We start from the raw sequence: 19514 nt of genomic DNA on the forward strand, positions 1-19514 counted from the left end.
GAGCTCGGGCCGCTCGGGCGCATCCCCGTCCGGGGCCCGGGGCACCCGGCCCTCCCGCGGCACCCCGTCCGCGCTGGCACCTGCCGGACCGCCCGGCGGCGGCCCCGGCGAGCGGGCCCGGGGCCCCCCCGCCGCCGCGAAGGTGGGGAAGGGGAGGGGACAGGCGAGCTCGCGCCGGCCTGCTGCGCGCCCGGGGCCCACTCGCCGCGCCGCCGGAGCCCGGGGGAGGGGACGGCGAGCGCCCCCCGCGCGACCCCAGTCCGACCTCCCGAGCTGCGCCGGGCGAGGGCGCCCGGGCCCGAGAACTCCGGTCGCGGGACCCGCATCCAGGTGCCGGATCCGCGCCGCGCGCCGGGCGAGGAGCGCGTCCCTCGGCCTCCCCGCGCCCGGCTCCGGGTGGCCTCGGCCTGGACCCCGGCCCCGCTCGGGACCCCGGGCCCCGGCGCCGCGCCCGCGCCTGGGTCTCCCCTCCCCCTCGGGGTGGGGGCGGGGCGGCCGCGGCGCCCGGAGAGCGCATCGATCGGCAGCTTTGTTATTGATCAGAAAGTGCCCGCCGCCGACCCGGCTGCCGGCCGGCCCCGCGCGACCCCCAACCCGTGGCCGGTGCCGTCCCCCGGCTGACAGGTGCTCCCAGCCCCTCGCCAGGGACTCCTCGGCGCGCCCGGCTCCCCGCGTCCCCACCCCCCTTTCCTCCCTCGCCTTCGCCCCCACCCCACCCCCACCGCCTCGGCACAGCGCAGGATTTGTTTAAACCTTGGGAAACTGGTTCAGGTCCAGGTTTTGCTTTGATCCTCGGCACAAGCTGGAGACGCAGAAGAGGGCCCTCGGAGAAAGTCTTGGATGGGAGTATGTGGAAAGTGCCCCGCGAGGCTCGGCGGCCAGAGCAGGCGCGGCGCGTCCCGCCCGGCGCGGCCCTCCCCCGGCGGCGCTGATCCCGGCCCGGAGCCCCGCTCCCCCAGTGCCCGCCGACCGCGCGCCCGCCCGCTCAGCCCAATGCTCCTCTTCGGGCTCCTCCTGCTGACATCCGCCCTGGCCGGCCAGAGACCCGGGACCCGGGCTGAGTCCAACCTGAGCAGCAAACTCCAGCTCTCCAGCAACAAGGAGCAGAACGGTGAGTCCCCCACCCCAGCTCCTTCTCCCGCTCGCTTCCCGCGCCGCATTGTGCACCCGGGCGGGATGCACCCCGGCCCGCGCGGGGACGGACGCCTCCGCGCGTGTTCGCAGGCACCGGCTTTCGGAGGTTCCGCGGAGTTTGCAACTTCGGGAGCGGCGGCCGGGGCTCCAGCCCGGCGGCGTGAGTGTCTCTGCGGGCGCAGCCTGAGAGGGGACGTTCGGGGAGCCCTGGGGAACGTCGGTGCCAGCGTGCCTTGCAAGAACTCTTGTTGCCAGAGTTCTAAGTTCAAGAACTGCCTCTAAATCCGAAGCCAACACGAATGAGTCTTGGCGTGTTTGACTTTACTCAGAGTTTTTTGGATTGGGGAGGGGTTGTCCCAGGACGTGTATCAACCTCATTAATTGAAGCGCTCTAAGTGGAAAGACATCAATTTATCAATAAGTAGATCGGAAGTAAAGCGGTCCAGAGGCCGTGTGGATGTTTTTAGGAGGTATTTAAAAAATGTATTTCTCTGGCGCTTTTTTTTTTTTTTAAATATGCCTTTGTACTCTGAAGCCCTTACCTTTCTGGTGGTGTGTTTTTATATGCGATGGTGAGTGGCTGCTATTTTGTGTGTGCTGGAAACGACTTAATCCTGCATAGGAAATGAGAATTACTTTCAGCTTTCAAGTGTACCTGAAATGTTTAGAAAACTCTCAGATGCAAGTTCCCTTGGGCTGGGATTGCACAGGGCTGGAGAAAGGCTCCTTTCATGAAGCCAGGGCTGCTTCAGGGTGTGTAATTTGCTTAGCCTCTGAACTCCATATGATTTACATCATTCAGTTTCTAAACTCTTTTGCTCTTGATCTACCATTATGAAGTCATTTTTGAGACTACTTTGTAAATAGAAATTTTATACTGCACATGAAACCACAATGTTAATGCAGGCTGTCTAAAATTAGAATATTAAACACCCTGTTTACAAGCAGTGACTCTTAGTTTTATTTGAAAAGAAATGTACATGTTTTTACTGCTTTGTGTGCCATCTATTCAGAATGCAAGAATGCTGTCTCTTCATTAACCAGGCGACATGAACATAAGCAGCATACTTAGGAGATTGGAATGGTGTACGCTGTGTTTTTAAGTCTGAGCACCATTTTCTCTATGTTTTGGGGGCGTTTCCAAGCTTTAGTTTTGTACTGAAACTCTCCAAAGTGTTCACCTTTAAGAAAGCACAGAAAATTCTAAAGTAAGGAGGGAAAATAAGGATTCCTGGGACCTTTGTAGTCATTATGTGTATTTATTGTACCAGCAGCAAGACAAGCTATCACATTCATCAGCTAGACTTAATGTGGCTGCTTCTTACAACTTGTTGATGTGATGGCACATGGCACCTGCAGGCTGCTTGAGCTGCTGATCAAAAGGCAGCCTAGGGATCCATCTCTAATCACTGGGACTGCAGAGGACTGGGGAGAGGGGGTGATCAAAGAAGTCACAGCACCAGCTGTACCCTGGCAGGAAACGGATCAGACCAACCTTTGTTCTTTCTCATGTAAAATAAATGTCAAGCTCAAAATATTGCCTCTTACTGGACAGACTTTCTCAAAATCAGTATGCATGCTATTGCTGGCTTCTGGCTTCTGTTTTTTACTTTTCCTGCAGGTCACTTCTCCTGCTGCTCTCACATATCAGGCCTGGCCTGACATCGCTTATGTTCCCGAGTCCCTTTAGGACTTGTGCCCATCATTGTCCTTTCCTTATCATTTTGTCGTGTGGTCCATGTGCCATCACCCCTTTTAACCAGACTCCAGAGCTTTCACAGGATCTTAGGCCACTTCCTGGGGTAGGTGCACACCCTCCTGAGGGATGGGTTCTTGAAGTCAGGCCACACACATTCTGTTGCCGTCAGAGACTGGGCCATTTCTCTTCCTAAAATGCATAATGCTAAAAATAGCTGGGTTGTTTCCTAATCTGTGGGTAGAGGACTGGACTATGTTTAGCCATATGAGGGTTGGCGTCCGGAAGTAAGTGGAGATGGAGGCACCACTCACCTTGCGGTGTTCAGTCTGAGAAGCGAGGCTATCAACGCTAGGGGGCGGTATAGAGCTATTTTCCCCGCACAGGCAAGGTTCCAGGATGGGAGGGTTACAGGTAGTTGCTGATTAAGATTCCCCTGGGGAATGTGAGCAGGTTTGCTGGAACTTCTCTTTTTGTGTGACTTTCAAATTTTCCACTCCGTCAAGTGGGCATTTTTTGCCCTCCTGTTGAATTTTGATAGATTTTTTGATCGCCTTGTTGCTCTTCTCAATTTAGGTAAGTGTCTAATTCTGAAAGTACAGACCCACCTGAGGATGCCACCTAAAAAATGCCATTGGCCCGGTTTGTAATGGATCTTTTTATGAAAGAGCTTCTAAGTGCGAAATGTGAAATGTCCAAATTGATCTATCATGACCATAGGAGCTCATTTTTACTTTCATGGACCCCTCCTCCTCCACCATGGGACTGTTTTTTTCTGGAGTATTCCAAAGTCTCCTCTGGTGTCGACCCCATCACATCCCCAGGCCTGCTCAGTTTCAGATCAGCTGGGTGTTCTGAGACGTGTTATAAATGGAGATTGACTGCTGTAGCCAGTGTGGGTACTTGGATTTACACTGGGGAAAGGGAGGTGTTTCAGAGTTATCCTTGAGAGATCAGTGTCATTTACCCAGTTAATTAGGTACTTGGATGTTTACTTAAAACTATGTTGCAATTCTTGCCACTTTACTGTAAAGATAGTTGTATCCTCCAGTATCAACTGTTACCTCTGTGTCTTTTGTTTCTGCCCATGCCATGTGGCTTGTGGGATCCCCACCGAATATGGATTGAACCCCCCGAGTGAAATCACTGAGTACTAACCACTAGACTACCAGGGAAGTCCCGCCTTTGTGTCTTCATCCTTCACACGACTCCTAACAACGAGGTCTCACATATACACCAAGGATTTCCACCCAGGTTTCACTTAAAGAGGGAGATAAAAAATCAGAATGCTGAGGTAGGCAGGGTTTCTTTCCTGTATGCTCATGACCATGGAAAAATAACTGTGATCTGTGTGCACTCATTTTAGAAGAGGATGATGCCTCCCAAGAAATGAATAAGTTCCAAGATACTGTAGCAGAAGGAACCATATATATCACAAACAAAACAAAGCTCAGCTTATTTGTTTATCATCTATGTGTAGCTCTAATTGGGCTTCCCAGGTGACTCAGTGGTAAAGAATCCGCCTGCCAGGGCAGGAGCTGAAGGAGACTGGGGTTTTATCCCTGGGTCAGGAAGATCCCCTGGAGGAGGAAATGGTAACCCACTCCAGTGTTCTTGCCTGGACAATCCCATGGACAGAGGAAAGGAGCCTGGTGGGTTATGTCCGTAGGGTCACAAAGGTCAGACAGGACTGAATGACTAAGCATACACACGTGTAGCCTCAATAGACGCCAAACACAAGTGTCTGGACTAAGGCCTCACCTGCCTCGTGTCACTAGACAGGCGTCTTTAATTACCCACAGCCCTGAAACACGTTTCTGACTTCATCTTCTCTAAGTATTGTGAGTGTAGATTTGGAATATGCCTCTGTTGGTGTTTTCCTTATAAACATCACTTTTAAAAAATTGAGTAGAGTTGATCTTTAATCTTATGTAATGTACAGTATAATGAGTCACAATTATTACAGTTTATACTCCATTTATAGTTATTGTAAAGTATTGGCTACATTCCTGTCTGGTGTAATATACCTCGTAGCTTATTTTATACATAATAGTGGACCTTTTAATTCCCTATCCTTATAAGCTCCTCCTCCTTCACTCTCCCAATGCATATCATTTATCATATGTGCACTTTTCCTCAAGGACTTTTGTGGCCTGTGAAGCCATTTACTTTGGGGACAAATGGTCCCCTTGTAATGTGTCACTGAGTACGTGTATCTTGTATTTGTGGCTTTTCTGTTGTTTTCAGTGCCAACTTTCTCCTCCTCTGGCCAGTATGTCCCTACCCACCCCCCTACCATTCTCAGGTAGCCGCGTCAAAGCTGTATTTGAAGCAGAACAGGTCATCACAATCCTCAGAATACTGTCCAGGAGTAAAGAACTCTGCCCAAGGACTCAAGGGACTTTCCTGGTAGTCTGTAAGTTGTCATGAAAGACCTTTGTGACAATTATTTTTGTTGTTTAGGGTTTTTTTTTAACTTCCTCCTGGTTTTCTGCTCTCTTTGGGATTGTTGAGGAAGTTGAAGAAGTGAAGTACCGTTATGTAATGATGAATATTACTTTTCACAAGAGGTGACCGGAAAAACCCCCTTCTATTTTATTGTAACTTTTCTTCTCCTACCAACTCTTACCTTTTATGCTTAATCTGATATACTTGGTGATAACTTCTAAAAGGTGATTAGAAAGTACAAAGATCTGTGTGAAGCTTCAGGGACTATATATCATTTGTGAATAGTTGGAGTAGATGCTAGTGGCCGACCCTAAACTTTCCTCTTTGTTGCATTTTGTAGATCCCTCTCTTGGCCATTGGGATCCTAGCTTGGTCTGTTCTTATTTCATCCTTCCTAAAATTTATTTCTTACATGTATTCTGGGCATTCTCTTCCACTTCATGTTTTTTGAAAATTTTTGATGCTAAAATTCTGCTGTACGTATAAATTGTAGACTTTTTGTAGAAATAGAAATCTAGTGATCATGCAAAGTGTGTTAAATGTTCATAATTGAATCAATGCATTTGTAATATCCCCTCCCAAAAGTCCCCAAGACTGCTAAACATTTCCCCAAAGGTTTCTGTTTTGTTTTTATTTTAAAAATTTTAAGTTTATTTTATATCGGAGTATAGCTGATTAACAAAGTTGTGTTAGTTGTAGCTGAGTTGCAAAGTGATTCAACTATACCTATACTTTTATCCCTTCTTTTTCAAATTCTTTTCCCATTTAGGTTATTCCAGAGTATTGAGCAAAGTGGAAGTTTCTGTTTGTAGCAATCAACATGGTAGAAGTTGTAATAAAAGTCCCTTCATTTACCTTGTCTGATTTTAATTTTTCTGATGATTTTAGTTGAAAATGTTATCTGTACTCAGAATATCTTGTATCAACGGTCCCCAACTTTTTTGGCACCAGGGACAGGTTTCATGGAAGACAAGTTTCCCATAGACCAGGGGTGGGGAGATAGTTTCAGGATGATCCAAGTGTATTACATTTATTTGCACTTTATTTCTATTATAAATACATCAGCTCCACCTCAGACCATCAGGCATTTGATCCCAGAGGTTGGAGATCTCTGATGTATATAATGCTATATAATTTCTGTATTACTCATTTTTTAAGGGGGTCTCTGTGAATTATTTTTTTCTACCACTGTCTCCACCTGTGATTTTTTTTTTTTTCCCACATCTCCCTTTCCTGTTTCCTGAGGACATGTCTAGTGGTTGATTTTTGGCTAGTAACCCCAGGTACGACCACACCAATTGTGGAAATATTGAAACATCCCCAGAGGGTTGGGAAGGAGCTCTGCTGCTCCTCCAGGACAGATGGAACATCCTCGTGCCTGGCCCAGCTCAGGACATCGGAGGCAGTGCCCCAGCCCCGCTGGCCTCCTTCCTGGTGAAGCCCTGTGCCTGCCACTCTGATGATTAAGCCTTTTGACACTTTCCTCTATGGACAATTTAGTTCATAACGGAGTTAAAACTGCTGTCTCTTCTCCCCACTGCTGGGCATTCAGGCCCAAAGCACCTGTGGCTTGAAGGACCCAGAGAGAAGAAAGGGTTCAGCCTCCTTCGAGCCTTCTTCTTACAGCTTCTTTGGTTCGGGCCAAGGGTGTGTGTGTGGGTGAGATGGGGCAGGGGACGTGGCACGGATGGCATGGGATTGGAGCACTCAGGTGCCTGATCCCAGCTGCTCCCGCCTGGGTACCACCTTCCCGTTATCTGGGTTAAAGAGACCGCCTGCTCTCTGAGGCCCTTTTTCTAACTGCTTACATTAACCACCCCTGTTCATCACATCCAGGTGAATCCACTCTTTGGTATTCTGCTTGTTGTTTATTGGTTTATTTGTTGTCTCCGTGTCCTGATCCCCACCCTGTAGAATGTCCGGTCCCTGAGAGCACAGCCTTGTCTGACTTGTTCTCTGCGGATGCTCTAGGGCAGGGAACTGAGGGTGTCATATGTTGAGTATTTGTTGAATGGTTCTGGATGTTAGTGTCTTGTTCAAGGAGGACTCCGGCGTTGCCTGGAACCCGCAGGCCATCTTGGAAGGTGGCATTTTGACACTGGAGCTTTCACATTGCTTGACTGTTTTCATAGGAAGAGAAACTTGCTTATTGGCTGGGATGGGAGATGCCAATGAGAGTTTTACTTTGTCATTTTGGTAAACGTCCCACGTTACCAGGAGTGTACCAATTCGGTGGGTGGGCTTCCTAAAGCTGATGCTAGTGACTGTCTTAGAAGTACCGCTCTGCTATGCACTCTGCAGGTGGACCACAGGTGGTCAGGCTCCTGCACTGCCCAGGATGGTGAACTCTGAATGGCTGACACAACTGCAGAGCCAGTGTGCTTCCCGCCTTCTGCTTATGGTGCACAGGTTAGAAATCAGCAGTAAGTCTGGTGTGTGGAGCCTTAGAGCTGGAGGGGTCCCAGGAATCTGTCCCCACCGATGTTTAAAGTAAGGCCTGGACCACCAAGGTGACTTGGTCAAGGTCGCCCTGGAGGGCAGCCAAGTTCAGCGGCTCATGTGCTGATCTGTTTTTCTTCCAGGAGAACCAATTAGGCAAATGGAATTCTAGTGTCAAAATTCCAACACTCTGTATAAAAGCATTTTTTTACTGTTTTATGAGGTTTCATGCTTTGGGGGCAATAAGGGGAGGTGGGAATCCTTTGATCCTGAAACATTGTGGGAACACAAAGGACAACAATCTTAGAATAATCACGCTAATTAAATATAATTGGCTAATGTCTATTGTAATGCTGCTGTTGTGGTGGAAATATGACAGTTTGGCAGATGACTTGAAATGCTTCCTTTAGAATTGTTACTGTGATGTCTTGAGATCGTATTTGCAGTGGGTCTGTGGATGAACAGTGTTTAGTTGCATATCTTGCCATATTTGTTGAGGATGGTGAAGAGGAAGACTGACATTGGAAAGCCTGGCTTCACAGGGAGCTTTTCTTTTGCTTTCTGTTTTTTATTTTGGCAGTTTTGAACATTTTATTTAGCAGGATGTCTCATTGGTAAAAGTATCATCGGAATGAGTGGGTGAGCGTGGTTTAGTGAGCTCTAGGATGCATAGCCTGTTATTCTTATGCAGTGGATTTAGTGAATGATTTCAGCCTTTATTTACACTATATTACAGGATTTCCTAGTCAGAGGTTCAGATTCCTCTTAAAGTCAAGAGCATCAAGGAAATTAATTTATACCTGGACTTTAATGCTTTCCTAAAACAGGATTCACTTACCTTTTTAAAAGATTGTGTTTGCAGAGTTCAACATCTGAGAATAGTTGAGCTGCAGTTATAAAGAGGAGTTACTTTCTTGTATTTCTATAAGCCACATTACTACAAGTGATGTTTTTGGTAGTATCAGTTCATTTTGTCTTTTACATTATGAGGATACATTGTAAATGGAGTTCAGCTCCTCTCACCTGCTCTCTGCCTCCACATCAGACCTCTTATGCCACCTTCGAATTGGTGACAGAGCAGCCTCCTTCCTGGACATCTGCCTTGTTGCAAAGCCAAACCATCTTTGCCAGACTGGCTTCAGTAATTTTACTTTCTTAGTGTTAGGCTTAATTCCTTTTTAATTTTCAATCTGTGATTTTTTTTTTTTTTTTTTGTATTTGGCATTTCCTCTATTGCATAGTAGTTGAGCCATTTCTCAATTGAGTGGGGGAGTGTATTGGACTGTTGCCAGGTTGGAGGAGCCGAGGCAAAGCAGATGTCTGGCTCTTTGAGGAAACCAGCATCCCCCGCAGCGTGAGGTCCATTGATGATAATAAGTATAAGGATGTGGCTCTGCCTTGCTCCTGCGTCCGCTGCGTTCTGATGAGAAACCAGGAAGCACTCCTGGAAAGTGAAGCATCTGGAAGCATCCTTTGGGGGCAATTCAATGGGACGAAAGGGTTCTTAGTAAGCCTCTGGTTTTCTGATGCTTAATGATGACTCCTCAGTAGAGCCTGTTAGGAGCTACTCTGGTGCTCAGCAGTTGCAGACAGTATGGAGTTTATATCTCTGTAACCTCCCATTGTGGTATTAGGAAAAACACTGGCTAAGTAGCCAAGGTCGCACAGCTGGTAAATGTTTGGACCTGGATCTGACTCCAGGCCAGGACTCAGAGCCACGTGCCTCCCCCTTCGTGACTTAATGGTCTAGTGTTTTATTAGAACATTGTTTTTAAACAGCAAATATTTATAAGCGTCTACTCTGTGCTAAGCTCTGCCCTCGGTGCTGGATACACAGAGAAGAAGACTCGGTCCTCGTCCTTGCAAAGCTGTCCAGGGAGGACTCTGGCTCAGAGTTCATCTCTTGGTCTGTTAGTTCTGGGCTCCCGGTGTTGTGGGAATGCAGAGCGCTTTACCACACTCTTGCACTCTTCAAAACTCTGCTGATTGACCAGGTGGTGGATTCGACCTGGGAAAGAAGCACATGGAGAAAACCCCCACAAGGCAGCTGACATGTTTTGAAACGGGCTTGAAGAAGGAAAAAGAGGAAAGGGTTCTAGGCTGAGGGCACCTGCATCGGAGAGCAGAGACAAGTCTGGGGCCCAGCGTAAGCAAAAGTGGGGGAAGATTCAAGGGCCGGATGCTGTTTGCAGGTAGTGCCTCCTGCAGGGTTGGCAGCTCACAAACAGAATTCCAGAAAAGTTTGTCTTCACTCTGCAAACAATAGAAGCTGGAGAGGGTGTGGAGACAAGGGAACGCACCTACACTGTTGGTGGGAATGGACATTGGTGTGGTCACTATGGAGAACAGTATGGCAGATCCTCAAAAAGCTAGAAATATAGAGCTGCCATATGATCCAGTAATCCCACTACTGGGCATACATCCAGAGAAAAGTAATTCAGAAGGGTTCATGCACCGCAGTGTTCACAGAAGTACTGTTTGCAATAGCCAGGACATGGAAGCAACCTAAGTGTCCATTCACAGATGAATGCTGAATGTGGTACATACATGTGATTATGGACAGGGAGGCCTGGCGTGCTGTAGTTCATGGGGTCGCGGAGAGTCGGACACGACTGAGCGACTGAACTGAACTGAACTGAACTCAGCCACACAAAAGAATGAAGTAATGTTATTTGTAGAAACATGGATGACCTAGAGATGATCAGACTAAGTCAGAAAGAGGAACACAAATGTCTTATGATATATATCACCTATATGTGGAATCTGAAGAAAAAAAGATACAAATGAACTTATTCACAAAACAGACATAGAGAACAAATTCAGTGTTACCAAAGGGGAAAGGTGAGAGATAAAGTAGGAGTTTGGGACTGACATATACACCCTACTATAGGCTCAGATGATAAAGCGTCTGTCTACAATGCAGGAGATCCGGGTTCGAGCCCTGGGTTGGGAAGATCCCCTGGAGAAGGAAATGGCAATCCACTCCAGTACTATTGCCTGGAAAATCCCGTGGACAGAGGAGCCTGGTAGGCTACAGTCTATGGGGTCGCAAAGAGTCGGACACGACTTCACTTTCTATACATAAATAAGCAACAAAGACCAACTGTGTGGCATAGGGAACTATACTCAATATTTTGTAATAACCTATAAAAGAAAAGAATCTGAAAAATAATATATATATACACATGTACATACCAAATACATACATATATACATATGCATATACGCACATGTGTGTACGTGCTCAGTTTCTTCAGTCGTGGCCGACTCTCTGTGATGCTATGGACAGTAGCCCACCAGGCTCCTCTGTCCATGGGGTTCTCCAGGCAAGAATACTGGAGTGAGTTGCCATGCCCTCCTCCAGGGAATGTGTATATAAATAGGCTTCCCTAGTGGCTCAGTTGGTAAAGAATCTGCCTGCAATGCAGGAGATCTGGGTTCGATCCCTGGGTTGGGAAGATCCCCTGGAGAAGGGCATGGCAACCCACTTCAGTACTCTTGCCTGGAGAATTCCATGGAGGGAGGAGCCTGGTGGGCTACGGTCCATGGGATCACAAAGAGTCAGACACGACTGAGCACATGGCACAAGCATATATATGTATATATATAGAGACAGTATACATATGTATATATTCAGTATGTGTATACATACACATACCTGTACTGAATGACTGTGCTGTACATCTGAAACTAACACAGCATGATAAATCAACTGGAATTCAATAAAAGATTCTCTTCATGTTTAAGATTGGTCAGAAGCTTCCAGTTACTTTATAGGCAGGCAGGCCGCAGAGTTCTGCACTGGTGTGAGCAGATAAGGGCTTATTGGGGTTTTCTTGGGAAGTTCCGAGCCGGTCTGGTGGCAGGCTGCACAGCCTCAGGGGCACTCAAATAAGGGAAGCCAGTGTCCACACTGCTCTCTCTTGCCTGCTATTTACATGAGTAAAACAAAGAGCTAACTTCACACTCGATTCACAAAATGGTTGGCAGGCAGAAGGAGGCTGGGTGCAGGACCAGGATGGGGTAAGGGGGCAGTGTACGTGCAATTAGTGTAATGAAGCTCTTCCCCTGAAAGGAGCAAGGAAAACAGCCTTTGCACTTTCAAGGGAAAAGATTTTGAGTTTCCTGGAAAAGTAATTCCTGTGAGATAATGCAAATGCAGGAGGTTGGTCCTGGTTCCTTGGACACAATGCTAGAAATATTTTGAGGTATTTAAGGATTTGAAATGAATGCACTCCCTTGGTGGATGGGCTGTGTGGATCTCATGTCATTTTTTTGAAGTCAGGCTATTTGCATTCCAGGAAAGCCTTGTTCCTGAGTGGACACTATTTTAAGCTTTTCAGCCTTTGCAAGATGGTCTTGGGCTTCTTTGCTTTGAATATGCACAGCTGGCCCTTGCACCTGCCTTGGGAATCAGTACACAGACCAGAAACCATTAACAAGAGAAGCTGGCCTTCCATGGTGCTTAGCTCATGTTGTTTCTGGCAGTTATTTTTGCTGGGTATCTATAAGGACATCTGTCTTTTAAAGAGTCATGTTATTTATCTTATTTTACTTTTCTTGACTGAGGAATAAATCACAGCTTGTTTCTTTACTGCCACACATGTTCATGGTCTGAGGTGATTATAAATGCAAATTGTAAGTCATTAAAGTGTTATAATGTCTTTTTCTGTGGCGGCAGGCAATGTTTAAAATCGCTATATGAAGAAGGATCATTTGCTTAGAATGTGATTAAGAGATGGGAACAAATGAGAAGAAAAAAATATCCATTTCTTTCCTGGAAAATTCTTACTAGGTTTGGAGAAAAGGGGAACTTCAGGGTTCCTTTTTGATGTATCTTACTATAAACTTGAGACATGGTGATGGGAGGGTGCACATGAAAACACAGTAAAACACAGTAACTTCCAGCACTTTCGTATTTTTCCTTGGAGATAGATTAGACTTCTTAGAGTGTGACTTGCCAACTGATTAGCCTCTCAAAGGATGAAACTGAACTCCATAAAAACAAGAAGCCAAGCTGGCTAGTGCTCATGGAGGGCCAGAGATGGGGTGTCTTGGAGGCAGGTCTCCCCTGCTGGTAGTAGATTTATGTTGTGGGTCATAAAAGGTATTGGAGCGACTTCCCGTTAAATAAGCAGCAGTGTTTCAACGCGTGTTTTTTGAGACTGGTTTTAATTTTATCTGTAAACCAAAGTGCACTCTATCTGGCGATCCCCACAGAAATCAGTTGCCTCTGTGATACAGGAGACTAGCTCTCATAGCAAACTACCGTTTCTGGAGTTTCAGATGCAGTTTCTTGTATCTGTTCTGTTCTGTTCAGTCGCTCAGTCGTGTCCGACTCTTTGTGACCCCGTGGACTGTAGCCTACCAGGCTTCTCCATCCATGGGATTCTCTAGGCAAGAATACTGGAGTGGGTTACCATTTCCTTCTCCAGGGGATCTTCCCAACCCAGGGATCGAACCTGGGTCTCCCGCCTTGGAGGCAGACGTGTTAACCTCTGAGCCACCAGGGAAGCCTAGTTTCTTGTATAGCATAGATATATGTGATGGCCTCAGCTGTATCTTTATTTTGTGTTAGTCACAAAACCATTTGTAGAATAATTGAGAATCAAAAATAGCAGGCATTTCCTGGTCAAAATCTGGCCAAAATATTGAGAGATGTTGAGAGAATCTAGATACTTCACTGATAAAGGTTAACCCTTGAAAAAGTGGTTTGAAGCTCTGTTTTCTTGAGACTGTTCACAGGCATGATTAAAAATGAAATATTAAGAATTAAATAATCTGTATTTTTGTTCTTAATACTTTTTTCATCATGGTAGAAGATGCATCTTTCATATATATCGATTGCTTTTAATGGGCACCAGTGGACACCTCTTAAACTAACTGCTCTAGAAAGGTTCCATTTGAGGATTAACATTTACATCTTCAGAAATCAATTATGGTGTCTGGATCCCAATTTCCTTGCAATCTTCCTTTGTGATCACTTCCAAATGGCCAACCTGCTGTAGCAAAACACTCAAGAGGTGCAAATCTTCTAGAAGAAGTGCAAATGCTATACTTTTACTTGGAAAAATGGGAAAGGAGGACTTCTTTAATATATCTGCCGGGCATTTAAAACTGCACAAAGCACAGGAAATAGTTTGGGAGTGTGGGAGCGTGTGGTGTTTCCAAGTACAAACATTGTTTTGAAAATTTCCCCGGTAGTGGTGAATTATATGAGACCACGTCCAGCTAAGGAGAGCTTGTTTAACTGGCTTGTGGTTCTGGGGTTCATTCAAACACTCTTAAACAAAATAAAGGGAGTGGATGTAATGACTTCTTTATGGAAAGGCCGTAAAAAGGTACAGAGCCGTGTAAACAAATTGAGTCATTTACTAGATGTTTCAGTGATAGATTTGCAGTCCAAATTCAGGGTTGTGTTTTATGGTTTATAGGCTCTGACCATGTTTTACCTTAAAAATGAAGTTACAAGCTTGTTTTTTGGTTTGTTTATTTGTTTGCTTTTCTTTGGTGCATGGAAATCCGTTATTGCTATTTTATGTGACAGCTTGAAAAAATACAGTTCTGAACATCAACTTGTATGCTGGTTCAACTTTGGAAAATGGTGAGAAACTCATGTGTGAAAAGTTGAACTGACCTGATTTTTGGTAGCCCTGGGTTCTATTCAAGAAAAATAGGATGATTGAAATTGAAGTTTTCCTTATGGGCTCAGGCATGTCCAAACTAATTGTAAAATAATTGTTCTGGCTAACAAGAGCAGGCCCGTAACTACAACTATGTAAAGTAGAAATCCAACAACAGTTATGATTTACAGTTACGGTAACTGCCAATGTTGTAATAAAACCGCTATTATAACCAACCTACATCACATTCATACCTCTTAGTTGAGGCCTAGATATAAAGTCCTCTCCTGAGTGGTCTTGCTTTTGAGAGTTGCTGTTGCATTAGGATATTCATTGACCTCCTCTAAGATTGGTATGAGGGCTGTGCCATCCAGTGAAGGGGAGGCTGGTGGGGTAAGAGTCAGAACACGTGGTTCCGCACACCGGTCGTGGTGACTAGTGGCAGCGGAAGCCAGAAATAAATTTGGAAATTGAAGTGAGGAAAGGAAACTAAATAATTTCTATGTTGATACCATAACATTTATTCATTCTGTAACTTCTCTCCATCAAGGTTGGCTTGCCTGGCCTTAGAGGAAGTGGAAACCTCGGTAAAAATCAATGAGCCTTTCTAAGTTCTGAAAACTGGTGGCATCGCACCATACTGGCAGCTTTCAAGTGTTCCTGCGGGAAGTTTGGCAGCGGAAATAGCTGCTCCAGCTCCATGGGCCTGAAAAACAAGGGACAATGGTGGATATTATAGCTTCTGTGTAATGTGTGACTTGCCATTTCCTTTTTTCCCCCTCTTTTTAATGAATATGGGTTACATGGCTTTAAGTCTGTGAAAGATCTGGGTCTGCCTTTCAATCAGATTCTTAGTGATCTTGACAACAGTTCAGAGCCTGTTAACCTCTTTTATGTAGCGCAGAGTTCTGATGGTCATATGTGATCTCAGCACAGAGTGACCTGGGACCTGCCTGAAACCAGGAGGGGTCACTGCCTTCAGCAACTTATCTTTCAGAAGGAAGATGAGGCAGGCACTGGCCGTGACGCAGAGTAACCCAAGTGTGTGGTGGGAATGCAAGGAAAGGCAGGATGGTTTATAGCTAAGACCTTAGAAGAGGGTTAGGGAGGTTGTTAGGGCAGAAGTTCATTCTGAGCAGAGGCACCTGGATAGGTGAGTAACCTGTGTTCCTGCAGAATCGGGACTGCTGGAGTGGAGGTTGGGAGGGGGAGCTGGTATTGAGTGGAATTCCCTGTGCTGTGCAGAAGGTCCTTGTTGGCTACCTATAGTAGTGTGTATATCTCAGTCCCAGTCTCCTAGTTTATCCTGGCTTCCTTCCTCCCAGAGCAGGGAAGCCAGGAACCTCAGTCTGTCTTGCACTGTGTTGTGATGGAGACCTTTGGGTGAACCCCGTGGGCAGGTGGTGGGAAGGGAGGCCCAGAGGAGGCTGGCACAGCAAGGAAGGGGTGCCTCCAGCGCCATCGAGAGCTCACTATGAGCCCTAGTGGAGCTGCTCAGGAAGCCAGGTGAAGACCTACCTTTGGTTCCTTGTGGAGTGTGGCCATTAGAGACAGGATGCCGGCTGCAGGCAGCGAGGGGTAAAGTGGAAGGACAAGGAAACCCCATGCTGATGGTCCAGAACCAGCAGGCAGAGTCATGCAGGGAAAGAGGGAAGAAAACAGAGGGGAGGAGAGAGGGGAGAGAAATAGAGAAAAATGAGGTAGAGTAGGAAGGGAAGGGGAGCAAGAAGGAAGGAAGAAAGGGAGGGAGGAGGAAGAAGGCACTTTAAGGCAGGAAGGGGCGGGTGCCCAGGAAGGGAGAGAAAAATCAAGGAGCTTGGCCAACAGTAAAAAATACAGTAGAGTTTCAAGAAAATGAGGACTGATGAGTAGACATTATGAGGTTTCGATGCAGACAAAACAAAAGCAAAAACCCTTCAGTGTGATGAGAAATGCAGAAGTAGAAGGCAAAGTGTTTATGGAGTCCAGTGGAGGCGTTAGGTGTAGTCTGTGAGCGTTTGGGGAGAGCTTCAGGGATCAAGGGAAAACAATACTGAAGTGGTTTCTGAGGGGAAAGGGGAAAAAGTTTGTTTGGTTTGTTTGTTTGATGGGTTGGAGAGAGACCTGCAATGGGGTTTTGGTCCAGCTGAGTGTATCCTAGGTAACAGGAGAGAAAAGGTAAGGAAAGTAGGTGTATCTGCCTGGCCTGTCTATCTAGAGGGATAAGGAGATGTCTGGACTTGAAGATGGAACTGGAGGAAAGATGCATGAAGGCAGTGGCTAGGGCAGCATCAGTGAAAATACTTATGTGGAAGAGAGTGCCGTGGAAAATGTATGCGAAAAAGACAATGGAAACCAGTGTTAGCAAGGACTTTAACCTATACAAAGCTACGGAGATTTAAAAACAGAAGCATGGAAATTCAAATTCAAGGAGCACTCTTTAAATTTAGTTTTTATTTGGTAGTGGAGTGTGGTTGATGCACACTGGTGTGTTAGTTCCAGGTATACAGCACAGCTATTCTGTTATACATACATATGTGCCCATTCTTTTCCAGATTCTTTACTCCTATAGTTTATCGCATAATACTAAGCGGAATTCCCTGTGCTATGCAGAAGGTCCTTGCTGGCTACATATAGTCATGTGTATATGTCAGTCCCAGTGTCCTAATTTATCCCCCACTACCTTTCAGTTCAGTTCAGTTCAGTTCAGTTGTTCAGTCGTGTCCGACTCTTTGCAACCCCATGAATCACAGCACACCAGGCCTCCCTGTCCATCACCAACTCCTGGAGTTCACTCAAACTCACCTCCATCGAGTCGGTGACACCATCCAGCCGTCTCATTCTCTGTCGTCCCCATCTTCTCCCACCCCCAATCCCTCCCAGCATCAGAGTCTTTTGCAGTGAGTCAACTCGTCGCATGAGGTGGCCAAAGTATTGGAGTTTCAGCTTTAGCATCAGTCCTTCCAATGAACACCCAGGATTGATCTCCTTTAGAATGGACTGGTTGGATCTCCTTGCAGTCCAAGGGACTCTCAAGAGTCTTCTCCAGCACCACAGTTCAAAAGCATCAATTCTTCAGCGATCAGCTTTCTTCACAGTCCAACTCTCACATCCATACTTGACCATGGGAAAAACAATAGCCTTGACTAGATGGACCTTGGTTGGCAAAGTAATGTCTTTGCTTTTTAATATGCTATCTGGGTTGGTCATAACTTTCCTTCCAAGGAGTAAGCGTCTTTTAATTTCCTGGCTGCAATCAGCATCTGCAGTGATTTTGGAGCACCACCTTTCAGTTCAGTTCAGTTCAGTCGCTCAGTCGTGTCCGACTCTCCGCGACCCCATGAATCACAGCACGCCAGGCCTCCCTGTCCATCACCAACTCCCGGAGTTCACTCAAACTCATGTCCACAGAGTCGGTGATGCCATCCAGCCATCTCATTCTCCATCGTCCCCTTCTCCTCCCGCCCCCAACCTTTCCCAGCATCAGAGTCTTTTCCAGTGAATCAACTCGTCGCATGAGGTGGCCAAAGTATTGCAGTTTCAGCTTTAGCATCAGTCCCTCCAATGAACACCCAGGATTGATCTCCTCTAGAATGGACTGGTTACCCATTGGTAATCATACGTTCATTCTCTTAAGTCTGTGGGTCTGTTTCTATTTGATAAATAAGTTCATTTGTATCACTTTTAAAAGATTCTGCATATAAACCATTTCCTATGATATTTGTCATCTCTGTCTGACTTATGTTATTTAGTATGATGATCTCTAGGTCATTGACCTCTTTGATGACCTTTACTTGGCTTTCCTGGTACTGATGCCCTTAAAAATGTGCCGTCAAAAGGTAGGGGAACACCAGGACCAGCCTTCTGGGCATCTCTGCCGTGGCAGCTTTAGCATCTGTTGTAAGCACTACACAGTTGTGTTCTGTTTTGTTTTTTAACAGCTATTGAAGCCACATAAAAGTTTGTTGGGGATAGGTTCAAGTTATGGTAGTTCTTTGCTTGAGAGAATATACCTTGTGATTCCCATGCCCTCCAGAGAGAGCTGTTTTCTCTGTACATCTGCAGGACAAGGATTGTCTGTGCTACCATCCTGGGGCATCCTTCTTTACATCCCCGTGATCCTTGGAAAGAAGCTTTTGGAATGGCTTTGTTGAATGATAGTGACCCTTGGGTCTTGATCAAAATATGATGTTATTGTTGTTACTTATGACTTTTATTGAGCAGGGGAATTCTCCTTCTGTCCCAGGATGCGTGTTTCTGTAAGGTTGTATGTTTTTCAGCTCACTCCTAAGAGGTATAGTGTTCTAGAGTAACTTCAAATGTCAGCACCCGTACAATTTACCGATGAGACTTCCCAGTCCTTTGGAATAATGAAAACTCTCAGTGGGACAGCTTTGGATCTCTTGACCCTCTACCTACACCTGCTTCCTGTATGGAGAAGGAAGAGGGTGGGGGCGCAGAGGGACTCCACATTCAGGGAAGGCTTCTGGCCCATCCCCTTGAAGCTCTGCAGATGGTGGCATGTCTCTTACTGTCACTTCGGTATCCTGGTCCACTGGTGCCTGGGTCCCATTAGCATACCCAGTTACACTCATGGTTTCTGGATTTCTGATTCCTCCTAGCTGCACTTGCTCTTCGAACTCCAAGTCTGAGAGTGCAGTCTAAAACTGATAGCATTTGTTCTGTTTAATATCATTCCTTTACAAACATGCAAAGTGTAGTTGATTAATCAAGCACAGAATTATTGTTTGCAATACAGTAGATTAAACAAACTCAGAATTATTGTTAAGCGAATGAATGAATATTAACATTTCTATTTTTAGATAAAATAATTATATCTCTAATTTCTGCATTCTCATTGTAGTCAGCCTAGGTCAGGTGCTGGCTACCTAATCAGTGACAAAAACATCCTTTCTCTTCCTTCTGCATCCAGGCTTTTCCCACACTCCTACTCCCAACCTGTCACATCTAAGAGGTTGATATCAGACAGTCTTCCTGCAGTGGAGTTCTGATTGTTACTCTTCTTTGGCTTGGATCTCTGCTTCTCTCACTTTGATGTTCTTGTAAATCACTTGGGGATCTCAGTAAAATGTGTTCTGATTTTGTGAGTTGTGGGGGGCAGAGAGGGCATTTTATCAGCTCCTGGGTGTTGCTGGTGATGTTGGTGATGGACAGGGAAGCCTGGCATGCTGCGG

At 46.0% G+C, this 19514-nt stretch overlaps 1 protein-coding gene across 2 annotated transcripts in view; it reads left to right on the plus strand.

The window, feature by feature from the left end:
• The first annotated feature begins 711 nt into the window (after positions 1-711).
• The window catches only part of PDGFC (platelet derived growth factor C), a 252513-nt gene continuing 233710 nt past the window's right edge, over positions 712-19514 (plus strand). The window contains exon 1 of one of the 2 annotated variants that reach the window (XM_055405692.2): positions 712-1111. In XM_055405692.2, coding sequence (XP_055261667.2) covers positions 841-1111 — 271 coding nt within the window. In that variant the 5' untranslated portion in view covers positions 712-840. The remainder of the gene's footprint in view (positions 1112-19514) is intronic. The other variant, XM_055405691.2, reaches the window with a different exon arrangement.

This window comes from Moschus berezovskii, chromosome 19, assembly GCF_049115385.1.
Source record: "Moschus berezovskii isolate FMDL1 chromosome 19, NW_MosBer_1.0, whole genome shotgun sequence".
NCBI classification, from domain to species: domain Eukaryota; kingdom Metazoa; phylum Chordata; class Mammalia; order Artiodactyla; family Moschidae; genus Moschus; species Moschus berezovskii.